Raw genomic sequence first — 14132 nt, forward strand, 5'->3', positions numbered from 1 at the left:
CCAAAGTATGGGATTATTCACCCCATACCCAACAGCTAAGGGGCTAATACCAAAAACATACAAGGTACTAAAAGAATTTAACAAGATAAAACATCTAACCCCATCAAAAAAAAATGGGAGAAGAAATGAACAGACACTTCCTCAATGAAGAAATACAAATAGAGAAAAGGCGCATGAAAAAATGTTCCACATCAAATCAATACAACTATGAGGTACCATCTCACACCACAGAGACTGGCACACATCACAAAAATAAAAATAATCAGTGCAGATGGGGATGTGGAGAGAAAGGAACTCATCCACTGCTGGTAGGAATGCCGTCTAGTCCAGTCTTTCTGGAAAACAATATGGATATTACTCAAAAAACTGGAAATTGAGCTCCCATTTAATCCAGCTATTCCTCTTCTAGGAATGTACCCTAGGAACACAAAAATCCCTTTACAATAATAGTTACAATAATAATTCCTTTACAATAATAATTACAATAATTTACAATAGCCAGACTCTGGAAACAACCAAGATGCCCTTCAACAGAGGAATGGTTAAAAAACTGTGATACATATACACAATGGAATATTATGCAGCCATCAGGAGAGATGAAGTCATGAAATTTTCCTATCCATGGATGTACAGGGAATCTGTACAGTTAAAATTAATTAGTCGTAAGCTTAAAAAGGTAAATTACTAAAATAATTAAATGTTCTTTAAGATTTCTTTGTTTGGGCCTGGAGAGACAGCACAGCGGCGTTTGCCTTGCAAGCAGCCGATCCAGGACCAAAGGTGGTTGGTTCGAATTCCGATGTCCCATATGGTCCCCCGTGCCTGCCAGGAGCTATTTCTGAGCAGACAGCCAGGAGTAACCCCTGAGCACCGCCAGGTGTGGCCCAAAATCCAAAAACCAAAAAAAAAAAAAAAAAAAAAAAGATTTCTTTGTTTGGTTACACTCAAAGTTTACTCTAAACTCTATGTTCAGGGATCACTTCTAGGGAGCACTAGAGGAACATACGGATTCTGGATACTGGACCTAAACTGGCTTCAAGCAATGCAATCTCTCTGCTTAGTATTATTATTGTTCTAGCCCCCAAAATTAAATAAAAAATTATTGATAATGGAACATGGGAACACTGGTGGTGGGTTAAATCTTAAAATATTATATGCCGAGGGAGGGACTTCAGAGCATAAAAACCGGCTATCCTTTGCAAAAGCTGGCTCCCTGTGTGTGACACCAGGCGGGGAAAATCCGCGAAAGTACACCAGCCCAGTGGGGCTCAGCTGTGAAAGAATGTGAGTGTGACCTGTCTATGTCTGTCTACTGTCCTCTTGCGTGAAACTCTTGCGAGTGGGGCAAAAAGAGCCTCCAGAAACCTCGCTCGCCCAGACGCCATTTTCAGGGAGGGACTTCAGAGCATAAAAACCGGCTATCCTTTGCAAAAGCTGGCTCCCTGTGTGTGACACCAGGCGGGGAAAATCCGCGAAAGTACACCGGCCCAGTGGGGCTCAGCTGTGAAAGACTGTGAGTGTGACCTGTCTATGTCTGTCTACTGTCCTCTTGCGTGAAACTCTTGCGAGTGGGGCAAAAAGAGGCTCAGAGGAGCACGGCCGCTCCGCTTCGCTACGCGGCCGTGCACTCTTTCTAAGGAAAGAACTCCATTGCAACAAGAAGGAAAAATCACACTAAGAACGGCGCTATATCACAGAAGCAAACATTTCTCTCTGGACTGTCTTCTCTGTTACATGCTCGGGCCTAAGATTTGACCCAGTGTGAGGCTTCATCCACGGAGGACTCCCCTCCCTTAGAGGCAAGTCAGCCCATCCAGAAAGGGAGGAGCCAGAGGAGTGTGCTGCCTACATCATATAGACAATGAATACCACTACAACACGTAGAAAAACCCACAATACAAATGTGACAATGGGGAAACAGCGCAGGCCAGCATCAGACATAGAGAATGAAGATGACAATTCTGAGGACCAGATAATGACTGAACAACTAATCAACCTCTCAGATAAGGACTTTAGACTAGCAATATGGAAGGTGCTCAACAGACTCCAAGAAACCATGGATCGAGTTGAACAGAACACTAATAAGAACCAAGAAAATATGAAGGCAGAAATGACAAAACTCCAAACTGAAATAACATGTCAACTAACAGGACTGAAAAAGTCAGTAAACGAAGTGAATGACAAAATGGATAAGCTCTGGGACAGGGTATCAGAAGCTGAGAATAGACTTGGTGCTGTGGAAGATGAGATACATAACAATTCCATACAGCAGGAGAGATTGGACAAAAAACTTAAAGCAAATGAGCAGACAATGGAAAAATTAGTCAAAGAATGGGAACAGACGAAAATAGAAGTCTATGATAAGATCAACAGAAACAACTTAAGAATCATTGGAGTCCCAGAGACCCAGGAAGAAAATTTCCAGGAAGAATCAATGGTCAAGAACATCATTAAAGAGAAACTTCCAGAGCTAAAGAATATATGTGATCAAATCCTGCATGCCCGAAGAGTACCAACCAAAAGAGACCCCAGAAAAACCACCCCAAGACACATCCTAGTCACAATGACAAATCCCACAGATAGAGACAGAATTCTGAAAACAGCAAGATCAAAAGGGGAAATCATGTTCAAGCAAGCTTCCCTGAGATTTACAGCAGACCTGTCACCAGAAACGCTCAATGCCAGAAAGCAGTGGTGGGATATTGTGACAAGACTGAATGAAATGAATGCTTCACCCAGAATACTATACCCAGCAAAACTCACTTTCCGGTTTGATGGAAGAATACATGGTTTCACAGACAAAAAACAGCTCAGAAACTTCACAGACACAAAACCAGTCTTAAGAGAAAAACTGAAAGACCTAATCTAAGACAAGACTACCCAAAAGACACACCAAATTTTGAAATAAAGATGGCGTTAAATCCCAGGACAATTCTTTCTCTCAACGTCAATGGACTAAATGCACCAGTTAAGAGACACAGAGTGGCTAAATGGATCAAAAAACTCAATCCAACCTTCTGCTGCCTACAAGAAACGCACCTGAATAGTCAGAACAAACATAGACTCAAAATAAAAGGCTGGAGAAAAGTTATCCAAGCAAACAACACCCATAAAAAAGCTGGAGTGGCCATACTAATATCAGATAATGCAAACTTTATACTCAGGAAGGTTGTAAGGGACAAAGACGGACATTTTATATTAATCAAGGGGTACGTAGAGCAGGAAGAATTCACTCTCCTAAACATATATGCACCGAATGAGGGGCCAGCAAAATATTTAATACAACTGCTGACAAATCTGAAAAATAATATCAACAACAACACAATAATTGTGGGGGACCTAAACACGGCTTTGTCAACACTGGACAGGTCAACCAGACTGAAACCCAACAAGAATATACTAGACCTGAGGAGAGAAATGGAAGAAAGAGGCCTAGTGGATATATATAGGACACTCCATCCCCAGAAACCTGGATACACATTCTTCTCCAATGTACATGGTACATTCTCCAGGATAGACTACATGCTGGCACATAAAACATACCTCCATAAGATCAAGAGGATAGAAATTTTGCAGACTACCTTCGCTGACCACAAGGCTCTGAAATTATTTGTGAACTCCAAAGGGACTCAGAAGAAACACTTTAACACCTGGAAGTTAAACAGCCTCATGCTCAATAACCAGTGGGTCCGAGATGAAATCAAGGAGGAAATAAAAAGGTTCCTGGAAACAAATGACAATAAAGACACAAACTCTCAGAACTTATGGGACACAGCAAAAGCAGTACTGAGAGGAAAATTTATAGCTTTGCAAGCACACATCAGGAAGGAAGAAGGAGCTTACCTGAGTAGCTTAATGACACAGCTAATAGAACTAGAAAATGCTCAACAAAAGGACCCAAGAACAGGAAGACAGAAGGAAATAACAAAGCTGAGAGCAGAAATCAACGAAGTGGAAACTCAAAAAACAATCCGAAAGATCAACGAAAGCAGAAGTTGGTTCTTTGAAAAAATAAACAAGATTGATAGACCACTGGCAAACCTAACAAAGAAAGAGAGAGAGAGAAACTTGATAACTCGTATCAGGAATGAAAAAGGAGAGATCACTACTGATATGACAGAGATTCAAAGGGTAATCAGAAACTACTTTGAAAAACTCTATGCCACTAAAAATGAGAACCTGGAAGAAATGGATAAATTCTTGGACTCTTATAATCTTCCACGGTTGAAGGAAGAGGATGTAGCATATCTAAACACCCCCATCACCATTGATGAAATTAAAACAGTAATCAAATGTCTGCCGAAAAACAAAAGCCCAGGTCCAGATGGATTCACTAATGAATTCTATCAAACTTTCCAAGAGGAACTACTGCCAATCTTGGCAAGACTCTTTCATGAAATTGAACAAACAGAAACACTTCCAAATAGCTTTTATGAAGCCAACATCACCTTGATACCTAAACCAGACAGAGACGCTACCAAAAAAGAAAATTACAGACCAATATCACTGATGAATGCAGATGCAAAGATCCTCAACAAAATCCTGGCAAATAGGATTCAATGCCTCATTAAGAAGATCATCCACTACGATCAAGTAGGTTTCATCCCAGGAATGCAAGGCTGGTTTAACATCCGTAAATCTATCAACATAATACACAACATCAATAACAAGAAAAATAAAAACCACATGATCATATCAATAGATGCAGAGAAAGCATTTGATAAGGTCCAACACCCATTCTTGATCAAAACTCTCAGCAAGATGGGAATGGAGGGAACCTTTCTCAATATAGTGAAGGCCATCTACCACAAGCCAGTGGCAAATATTATCCTCAATGGAGAAAAACTGAAAGCCTTCCCTCTAAATTCTGGCACAAGACAAGGCTGTCCTCTCTCACCACTCCTATTCAACATAGCACTGGAAGTACTTGCTATAGCGATTAGGCAAGAAAAGGATATCAAGGGAATCCAGATAGGAAAGGAAGAAGTCAAGCTCTCACTGTTTGCAGATGACATGATACTCTACTTAGAAAACCCTAAAGACTCTATCAAAAAGCTTCTAGAAACAATAGACTCATATAGCAAGGTGGCAGGCTACAAAATTAACACACAAAAATCAATGGCCTTTCTATACACCAACAGTAATAAAGAAGAAATGGACATTAAGAAAACAACCCCATTCACAATAGTACCACACAAACTCAAATATCTTGGAATCAACTTGACTAAATATGTGAAGGACCTATACAAAGAAAACTATAAAACTCTGCTCCAAGAAATAAGAGAGGACACACGGAAATGGAAACACATACCCTGCTCATGGATTGGCAGGATTAACATCATCAAAATGTCAATACTCCCCAAGGCATTATACAGATTTAATGCCATCCCTCTAAAGATACCCATGACATTCTTCAAAGAAGTGGATCAGACACTTTTGAAATTCATTTGGAACAATAAACACCCTCGAATAGCTAAAGCAATCATTGGGAAAAAGAATATGGGAGGAATTACTTTTCCCAACTTTAAACTGTACTACAAAGCAACAGTTATCAAAACAGCATGGTATTGGAATAAGGATAGGTCCTCAGATCAGTGGAATAGGCTTGAATACTCAGAAAATGTTCCCCAGAGATACAACCATCTAATTTTTGATAAAGGAGCAGGAAATCCTAAATGGAGCAGGGAAAGCCTCTTCAACAAGTGGTGTTGGCACAATTGGATAGCCACTTGCAAAAAATTAAACTTAGACCCCCAGCTAACATCATGTACAAAGGTAAAATCCAAATGGATTAGAGACCTCGATATCAGCCCCAAAACCATAAGATATATAGAACAGCACATAGGCAAAACACTACAGGACATTACAGGCATCTTCAAGGAGGAAACTGCACTCTCCAAGCAAGTGAAAGCAGAGATTAACAGATGGGAATATATTAAGCTGAGAAGCTTCTGCACCTCAAAGGAAATAGTGCCCAGGATACAAGAGCCACCCACTGAGTGGGAGAAACTATTCACCCAATACCCATCAGATAAGGGGCTAATCTCCAAAATATACAAGGCACTGACAGAACTTTACAAGAAAAAAACATCTAACCCCATCAAAAAATGGGGAGAAGAAATGAACAGACACTTTGACAAAGAAGAAATACGCATGGCCAAAAGACACATGAAAAAATGTTCCACATCACTAATCATCAGGGAGATGCAAATCAAAACAACGATGAGATACCACCTCACACCCCAGAGAATGGCACACATCACAAAGAATGAGAATAAACAGTGTTGGCGGGGATGTGGAGAGAAAGGAACTCTTATCCACTGCTGGTGGGAATGCTGTCTAGTTCAACCTTTATGGAAAGCGATATGGAGATTCCTCCAAAAACTGGAAATCGAGCTCCCATACGATCCAGCTATACCACTCCTAGGAATATACCCTAGGAACACAAAAATACAATACAAAAACCCCTTCCTTACACCTATATTCATTGCAGCTCTATTTACCATAGCAAGACTCTGGAAACAACCAAGATGCCCTTCAACAGATGAATGGCTAAAGAAACTGTGGTACATATACACAATGGAATATTATGCAGCTGTCAGGAGAGATGAAGTCATGAAATTTTCCTATACATGGATGTACATGGAATCTATTATGCTGAGTGAAATAAGTCAGAGAGAGAGAGAAAAACGCAGAATGGTCTCACTCATCTATGGGTTTTAAGAAAAATGAAAGACACCCTTGTAATAATAATTTTCAGACACAAAAGAGAAAAGAGCTGGAAGTTCCAGCTCACCTCAGGAAGCTCACCACAAAGAGTGATGAGTTTAGTTAGAGAAATAACTACATTTTGAACTGTCCTAATATTGAGAATGTATGAGGGAAATGTAGAGCCTGTTTAGGGTACAGGCGGGGGTTGGGTGGGGAGGAGGGTGATTTGGGACTTGGGTGATGGGAATGTTGCACTGGTGATGGGTGGTGTTCCTTTTATGACTGAAACCCAAACACAATCATGTATGTAATCAAGGTGTTTAAATAAAAAAAAAAATTCTGCCCTTTACCACACCCCTACAAATTTCTTTTTTACTCCTTAACTCTCTAACCCCCTCTGAAATAATACTAACCTACATTACTCTCTTTAATTCAGTAGTGTACAATCCTAATCACAGTCCAAAGCTGTGCATTTTGTGTGACAACCCCAAACCATTTCAAGATACATAAAATGGACACATATTCTTTAGAATATGTTGTATTTTTTCTCTGACAGCTATGATTCTTACTAAATGTTGTCTTATACAGTGACGATTCTAACTACTTTTTATCTTCTCTTTTTGAGCTGCTTAATAAGGAATTTTGGTGGAAGAGTCCCCCAGTTTAATGCTTATGATTGAACCATGTCATGGGAATCATTGGAATTGTTCTTATGGCCCCCATATGCGCCAATAACACCACGTGGCATTGCTTCTTATTTGCATAGGCACATCAAAATGGGAAAATACTATACATACAAATAAGATCCTACCTAATAGATTTTGGAACACACAAATCTTGTAGTGCAAAGGGACCTTACCCCCTGAACATTGACATAACGACCTGGCACAGACCTCAGAAGAAAGAGCATAATCCATCCTCCCCTGAACCAGGGAAGCCATCTACGAAACATCCAGGCTGGTCTATAACATCACCTGGAAGTAATCCTTTACCACGGAAGACCTACACTGCTCAGACTTCGACCTGCTCAAGAGAGACTTCCCTTAACAATGAGAAGACTTAACAACAACAACGACCTGCTTACAGGACAGGGCTCCCTGCATTGCCCTATGATTGTGAGGTGAAAGGAGAGGATGTTCCACATCCTGACTTCAATGTAAGATATGCAGATTCCAGGAACTTTAATACAGAATCACACAGAGACTGTGTGAAAAATAAAAGTGTGTTGGCATTACAGACAATGTATTGGATTGGACGATCTAGCTTGCCTGGAGCCTAGACTTGGTCTTGTGCCAGGAAACTTCAGGGGTCTGGTCTCTTTGTACTTAGGCCAAGGTTATTTCTTTCCATGTCCCTCATATTTTGGTGGGCCTATGCAAACAACAATTGCCACTCTAACACCATTTTTACTGTGCTCCTTTGACTCTAATCCTTAAAAAGAACTCACTTAAAATTTGAGGGTAACTTAAGCCAATATGCATGTATATGGAAATGTAAGAAAATACTATGCCTGTAATGTTTAAGGGGTTACATAAGTTTTATTGCTTTAAATTACCTTGTGTACAGTTAAGAAATATTATAATGTGTTACAATCTGGGGACTTGAGGGACAAAGTAATTGTACATGAATTCTGTCTTATTTGTCTTAATTTTCTTTGGCTGAAATTTCAAAGTTAAGATATCAGCAAGGGGACTTTTGAGAATTATGTTATGGGTGATTGTCCTTCCACGGTAACTCTTTCTTTGCACCCTTGTTCTCATAATTAAAAATAAAAATTAAAAAAAAAAAAAAAAAAAAAAAAAAGAATAATTTCTGCTGCCTTTCAGAGTTATTAAAAAGTTCTTAAAGGCTTTTATCTCTAGTTGCTTTTAATGAATTCATTGTTTTGTTCATTAGCTTAGTATGTCAATAGTATCTTGACATTTGACACTTCTGTTTTGAAGCTAATGATTTATTTATTTAAAATAAGTGGAAGTTTAAAAAAAACAATTCGCCCTAGTAACAAAATACAAGGACAATTAATTACTAATTTTGGGAATTGAAGTGTAAACAGAAGATGAGATCATGGCTTTGCTATTTATTTCTGTTCTCTATAGATACTAGCTAAACTCAGATATAGCCTTATTACTGTAGAATGTATCTATTTGCACATAATAAAATGTTACTTCCTTGAAAAAAAAAAAAAAAAAAATATTATATGCCTAAAACTTAAATATCAATAACTTCATAAACAAGTTTTTAAATTAAATATTCTTTTAAAACATATTGATATTAGAAAAAATGACACTGATGTTATTTATTTTGTTTTGGGGGGCCACACCTGATGGTACTCAGGAGTTTACTCCTGGTTCTGCACTCAGAAATCACTCCTGGCAGAGTAGGGAAACCGATTACATGCAAGGCAAATGCCTACCCGTTCTGGCCCCTAGACAATGACTTTAAATGAAAGCAATTATAAAATTTGTCTTACTCAATCTTTTCTCCTTACTCATAAAATGACATACATTTGATGAAAATACATGTTTGTAACCTTGGTGCTTAAACAAAGATACTATTTTAAAAAAAACAAATATATGTAATTAAAAATAAAATAAATCTAGTTTTGCAATGTTTTATCCCTGATGATTAATAAAGCACAGAGAGTAGGATTTAACTTAATATAAGACTATATGGATGCTCTTATTACTACTAAAATTCTTCTAGATTTTAACTTACCCTTTTGGATCGCAATTCACTGGTTAAAGTACTAGGCTCTTCAGAGGTATTTTTATTCCCTGCTTTAAGTACATCAGGAGAAGGAACTATGAGTTTCATATAAGTTTCCTTTTTGGCTTGATTTACCAAAGATAAAGGTTTCACATTGGACACCAATCCCGTAGACTGTATTACACTTGTGTGTTTGTTCACAGATTCCTCCTTTGCCTGAGAGCTTTGGAAAATAAATGGAAGCTGCTGTGACAAAACCTGAGGCTGCTTCTGCTGGGATTGGAATGATGAGTGAGTCTGGGATTCAGACGCAAGAGGTAATGGCTGGTGTATTCTTTTTTCCTGGGCTTTTTCATTTGCTTTCTGTCCATCTGTTTTTGGGTCTGAAATACTATGTAATAGCACCTGTAAATAAAAACAGGAAGTCGACTTCTTAACATTTATTATAATAAAAAACATGAAACATGAATTTGAAGAAATAAAGGGATAGTCTAAAAAGTGTTTATAATAATTTTGTAGTTAAAGTTTACGTGCACAAAAAAAAACACCCCACAAACATATCTAATATCTTTTTAAATTGTTAATCCAGCTCTCATTTTTTCATGTGTAATTTGAGAACTAAAACAAAGCAATGATTAACTGTAAACTTTATACACAGATATCTAAAATAAAGCAGCTTATCAAAATATAAATACTGAAGAAGTGCTTGCAGAGAAATTATACCTGGTTGTTACTTTTATGTTGTGCTTCATTCTCTGATTCAGAATCATCATCTTCACTTTCTTCAATACTTTGATCTTCTTCTTCTTCATCTTCCTCTAGGTCATCAGAATCACTACTACTAATACCTTCACTTGTGGTGTCGGATGATGTGCCAGAATCACTATCACTGTTGCTGGAACTTTCCATAGTTTTCTTTCTTGGTTTCTAGATAAAGACAAGATCTATGGTGAGTGAAGTTAGAGAAATAACTATCTATAACAACTATCATGACAATGGTAATGAGTGAGAGAAGTAGAATGCCTGTCTCAAATACAGGCAAGGAGTGGGGGAGAGGGAGATGAATGGGGGAGATTGGTGGTGAGAATGCTATACTGGTGAAGGGTGATGTTCCTTTTATGACTGAAATCCAACTCCAAACATGTTTGTAAAAATGGTGCTTAAATATAGATACTATTTTAAAAAATATTTAGTTAACTTATTTAGATTTACTTAAAAGACACATAAGAAAAATTCAAAGCAATATGTTGTGAGAATAACTGGTTAACAAACTGGGACAACGGTGGAAGGAAATGGACTCTCTGGACAATGGTTGAGGAAAGTGGACATGCTGGGGGAAAGTGTAGAGATGAACTGTCTAATCATGAAATACTATCATTAATAGTATCATAAACCATGGTTCCTATGAAAATCAATAATTAAAAACATCACTAGGAAGCTTTATAATCTAAATAAAATATGTACAACATTTTAAAATATAAAAATTAATCTTCCCAGTTTTACCAAACTGATAACAAAATGATAAAGAAGTTTATTGATGAAAGCTTATCTGAAACGTCTTCAAAACTGTTTACTTTGCCATATACTAATTTATTTAAATAACAAAACAGAAGATAACTTACTTTATCTTTAATTTTCTCTGTCCTAGCATCTAATGGCTGGTTTTTATTTTGTTCCTGATTACATTTTCGATTTCCTCCACCTGAGCTTATAGTTTTAGTTTGTCCCATAGTACTTGAAGCAGTTGTGGATAATACAGATGTGTTGATGCCAGATATAGATGATGAACTGTTCCCATTTATTGATCCATTTACACCTTGAAAGTAAAAACAAACATGTTTATGTGACAGAATATTATTCAGACACAAAAATAAAATAATTAATGATGAGTGCTGGAAACATTAACATAAATCAAAGAAGTCAGACACAAAGGCATCTATATGAGAGAGGCACAACAGTGAATCTATAGACTGACTAAAAATTGGTGGCTGTCACAGGGCACAAGAGAGAAGGATGTGGAGAAATGGCTTCACAGAAAAATAATTTCATTTTTGTAGTGATGAAAATATTTTAAAATTATAGGGAAGCTCTATACAAAACTGTTGACTGCATTAAATGACACTGAATTGTTTGCTCTTATATGGTTAATTATATATTTATTTGAACTTCAATTAGAAGTAATTAAATGTAAGAATAATTAAATGTAATATTCCCCTTTAAACAAAACACTGATGTGAAGAGATATCTAAAATTGTTATCATTTTCAAATGATATTATAAAAATATAAATACTGTCATTTAATGTATTTAATGCTTATTTGCAAAATCATTATTTTTATGTACTCATATGACATCTGAGTACATAAAAGAGGTAGTAATGAGATAGTAAAGAAGAGGGCTGAAGCAATATTACAGTAGGTAGACACTTGCTTTGAATGCAGCCATCCCGTGTTTCATCCTCAGTATTCCAAATTGTACCTAGAGCCCACCAAGAGTGATTCCTGAGTAAAGAAGCAGGAGTAATCCCTGAGTACCTCTGGGGCTGGCCCAAAAACAAAAAGCAAAATCAAAGCAATGAAGGAAGTATGCTTTGTACACTGCCAACACAGGTTTCCATCCCCTGCAGCACACTCATGGGTATGCAAGAAGTGATCCCTGAGTAAGTTTACAGAATCAGGAGTAAGTCCTGAACACCACCAAATGTGGCTCAACGAACAACAAAACAAGCAAAAAAAGGGACTGGTAATTTATAGAAAATTATTATTATTTTTATATTCTGGTGGTTAGACTTTTAGAAAGCTTATATATTGATGTCACATAATTCTTCTAAGAATTAACTTATTTAACCTTGGCCTCAAAATCAGAATACTTCCAATTTCAAGGAATAATCATAAGAATTTGGCAAAAGGAGGTAAAAAAATGCTATATAAATGTTAATAAGCCTGAACTCTACTGATAAAAAGCATTAAACTAAAACTAGAGGCTAGAGTGGTGGCACAAGTGGTAGGGCATTTGTCTTGCACGTGCTGACCTAGGATGAACCACGGTTCGATCCCCTGGCATCCCATATGGTCCCCCAAGTCAGGTGTGATACTCAGCTCATAGCCAGAAGTCACCCCTGAGCATCACCAGGTGTGGCCCAAAAAACAAACAAACAAATAAAGGCATTGAGCTAGAGAAATTGCAGTGCTTTACATTAATATGAATACCTTTTTCAGGACCATTTCGATTACTTTTTCCTGAAGTCCTTGAATGGAATGAAGAAGAATCATGATTCTGGGCTGGAGGAGCAAAAAGTGGTGGAATTCCAAGTAATGGTGGAAAGAAGGTTGCTCCAGTACGAGAATGAATATCTGTTGTTCGCCACCATTCTGCACCTCAAAACCAAGCACGAGACAAGCAAAAGTACTTGAATTAATTTTCTATTTAATGAACAAATGTTTTTATCTTTTATTACTGAAAAATAATCTCAAATTTTGTCTTGTAATAAGATAGCTAGGTTATACAATTTTTTCAAAAAAATCATCTTTCTAATTATAAGACAAATAAATAGATTTTACACGCTCATCATTCCTCTCAATAAAACAATAACCAGGTTTTCCATGAGTTCAAGTTTATGAAGAATAAAGATTTTTGTCTTTGAAAATAAAAATTAAAATATTAAAAGAAACTTGACTCTTTAATAATATTTTCTAAATAAGTATTTAAGGTATAGAAATCTACTTCAGGGGCTGGAGAGACAGTACAGCCGTAGGGCATTTGCCTTGCATGAGGCCAACCTGGGAAGGACCCAGTTCGAATACTAGCATCCCATATGGTCCCCCAGCCTGCCAGGGGCGATTTCTGAGTGCACAGCCAGTAATGACTCCTGAGCACCGCTGGGTGTGGCTCAAAAACCAATCAATAAGTAAATAAAGCTTAAAAAAAAAGAAATCTACTCCAAAACTTTAGAATACAGAATTACCACTATCTTCAAGTGATATACAAAAGATATCTCTTTGATAAATCAACTGTTTTAAAAAATAACATAGGCTATGATCTAGTATATCTAAGGGACATTCATGCAAGTATATGTTCTATATTTTAAAAACCATCACAGGGGCTGTCGAGAAAGTATAGCAGGAAGGGCACTTGCTGATGGGTTCAATCCCTAGAACCTAATATGGTTCCCTCAAAACCACCAGAGGAGATCCCTGAGCACAGGGCCAGGAGTGTGCCCCCCACCTCCTCAAAAATGTAAAGATCCGGGGTCGGAGAGATAGCATGGAGGTAAGGCATTTGCCTTTCATGCAGGAGGTCATCGGTTCGAATCCCGGCGCCCCATATGGTCCCCCATGCCTGCCAGGAGCAATTTCTGAGCCTGGAGCCAGGAATAACCCCTGAGCACTGCCGGGTGTGACCCAAAAACCACAAAAAAAAAAAAAATGTAAAGATCCAAAAAGATAGCAAAATCAGTATGCCTTTTTTAAAATTTTGTCTGAAAATGAGAAGCTAAAGATTTCAAAGTCATGTCACAATAAACAAAAGATTTATACAATTTTCCACTTAAAATTAATGAGGCTTGACTTTTGCTTTATATATTATCGTTAACAATGTATTTTATCAATGTAATATTAATGAATGGTAGAAAATCAAATGTAATGCAGATAGTCGAAGATTATTTAATACTTTTAGAAAAGGCAAATCATAATAAGTCAAATTATATAGAACTTTTTT

The 14132-nt window shown here is 37.4% G+C and overlaps 1 protein-coding gene across 1 annotated transcript in view; it reads right to left on the minus strand.

Annotated features, from left to right (window-relative positions):
• Positions 1-14132, minus strand: part of BAZ2B (bromodomain adjacent to zinc finger domain 2B) — a 200794-nt gene that overhangs the window by 89985 nt on the left and 96677 nt on the right. The window contains exons 4-7 of the mRNA XM_049773091.1: positions 12626-12787; positions 11040-11233; positions 10141-10344; positions 9427-9822 (exon numbers count right to left, since the gene is read on the minus strand). Coding sequence (XP_049629048.1) covers positions 9427-9822; positions 10141-10344; positions 11040-11233; positions 12626-12787 — 956 coding nt within the window. The remainder of the gene's footprint in view (positions 1-9426; positions 9823-10140; positions 10345-11039; positions 11234-12625; positions 12788-14132) is intronic.

Source organism: Suncus etruscus, chromosome 5 (assembly GCF_024139225.1).
Source record: "Suncus etruscus isolate mSunEtr1 chromosome 5, mSunEtr1.pri.cur, whole genome shotgun sequence".
Lineage (NCBI taxonomy): Eukaryota > Metazoa > Chordata > Mammalia > Eulipotyphla > Soricidae > Suncus > Suncus etruscus.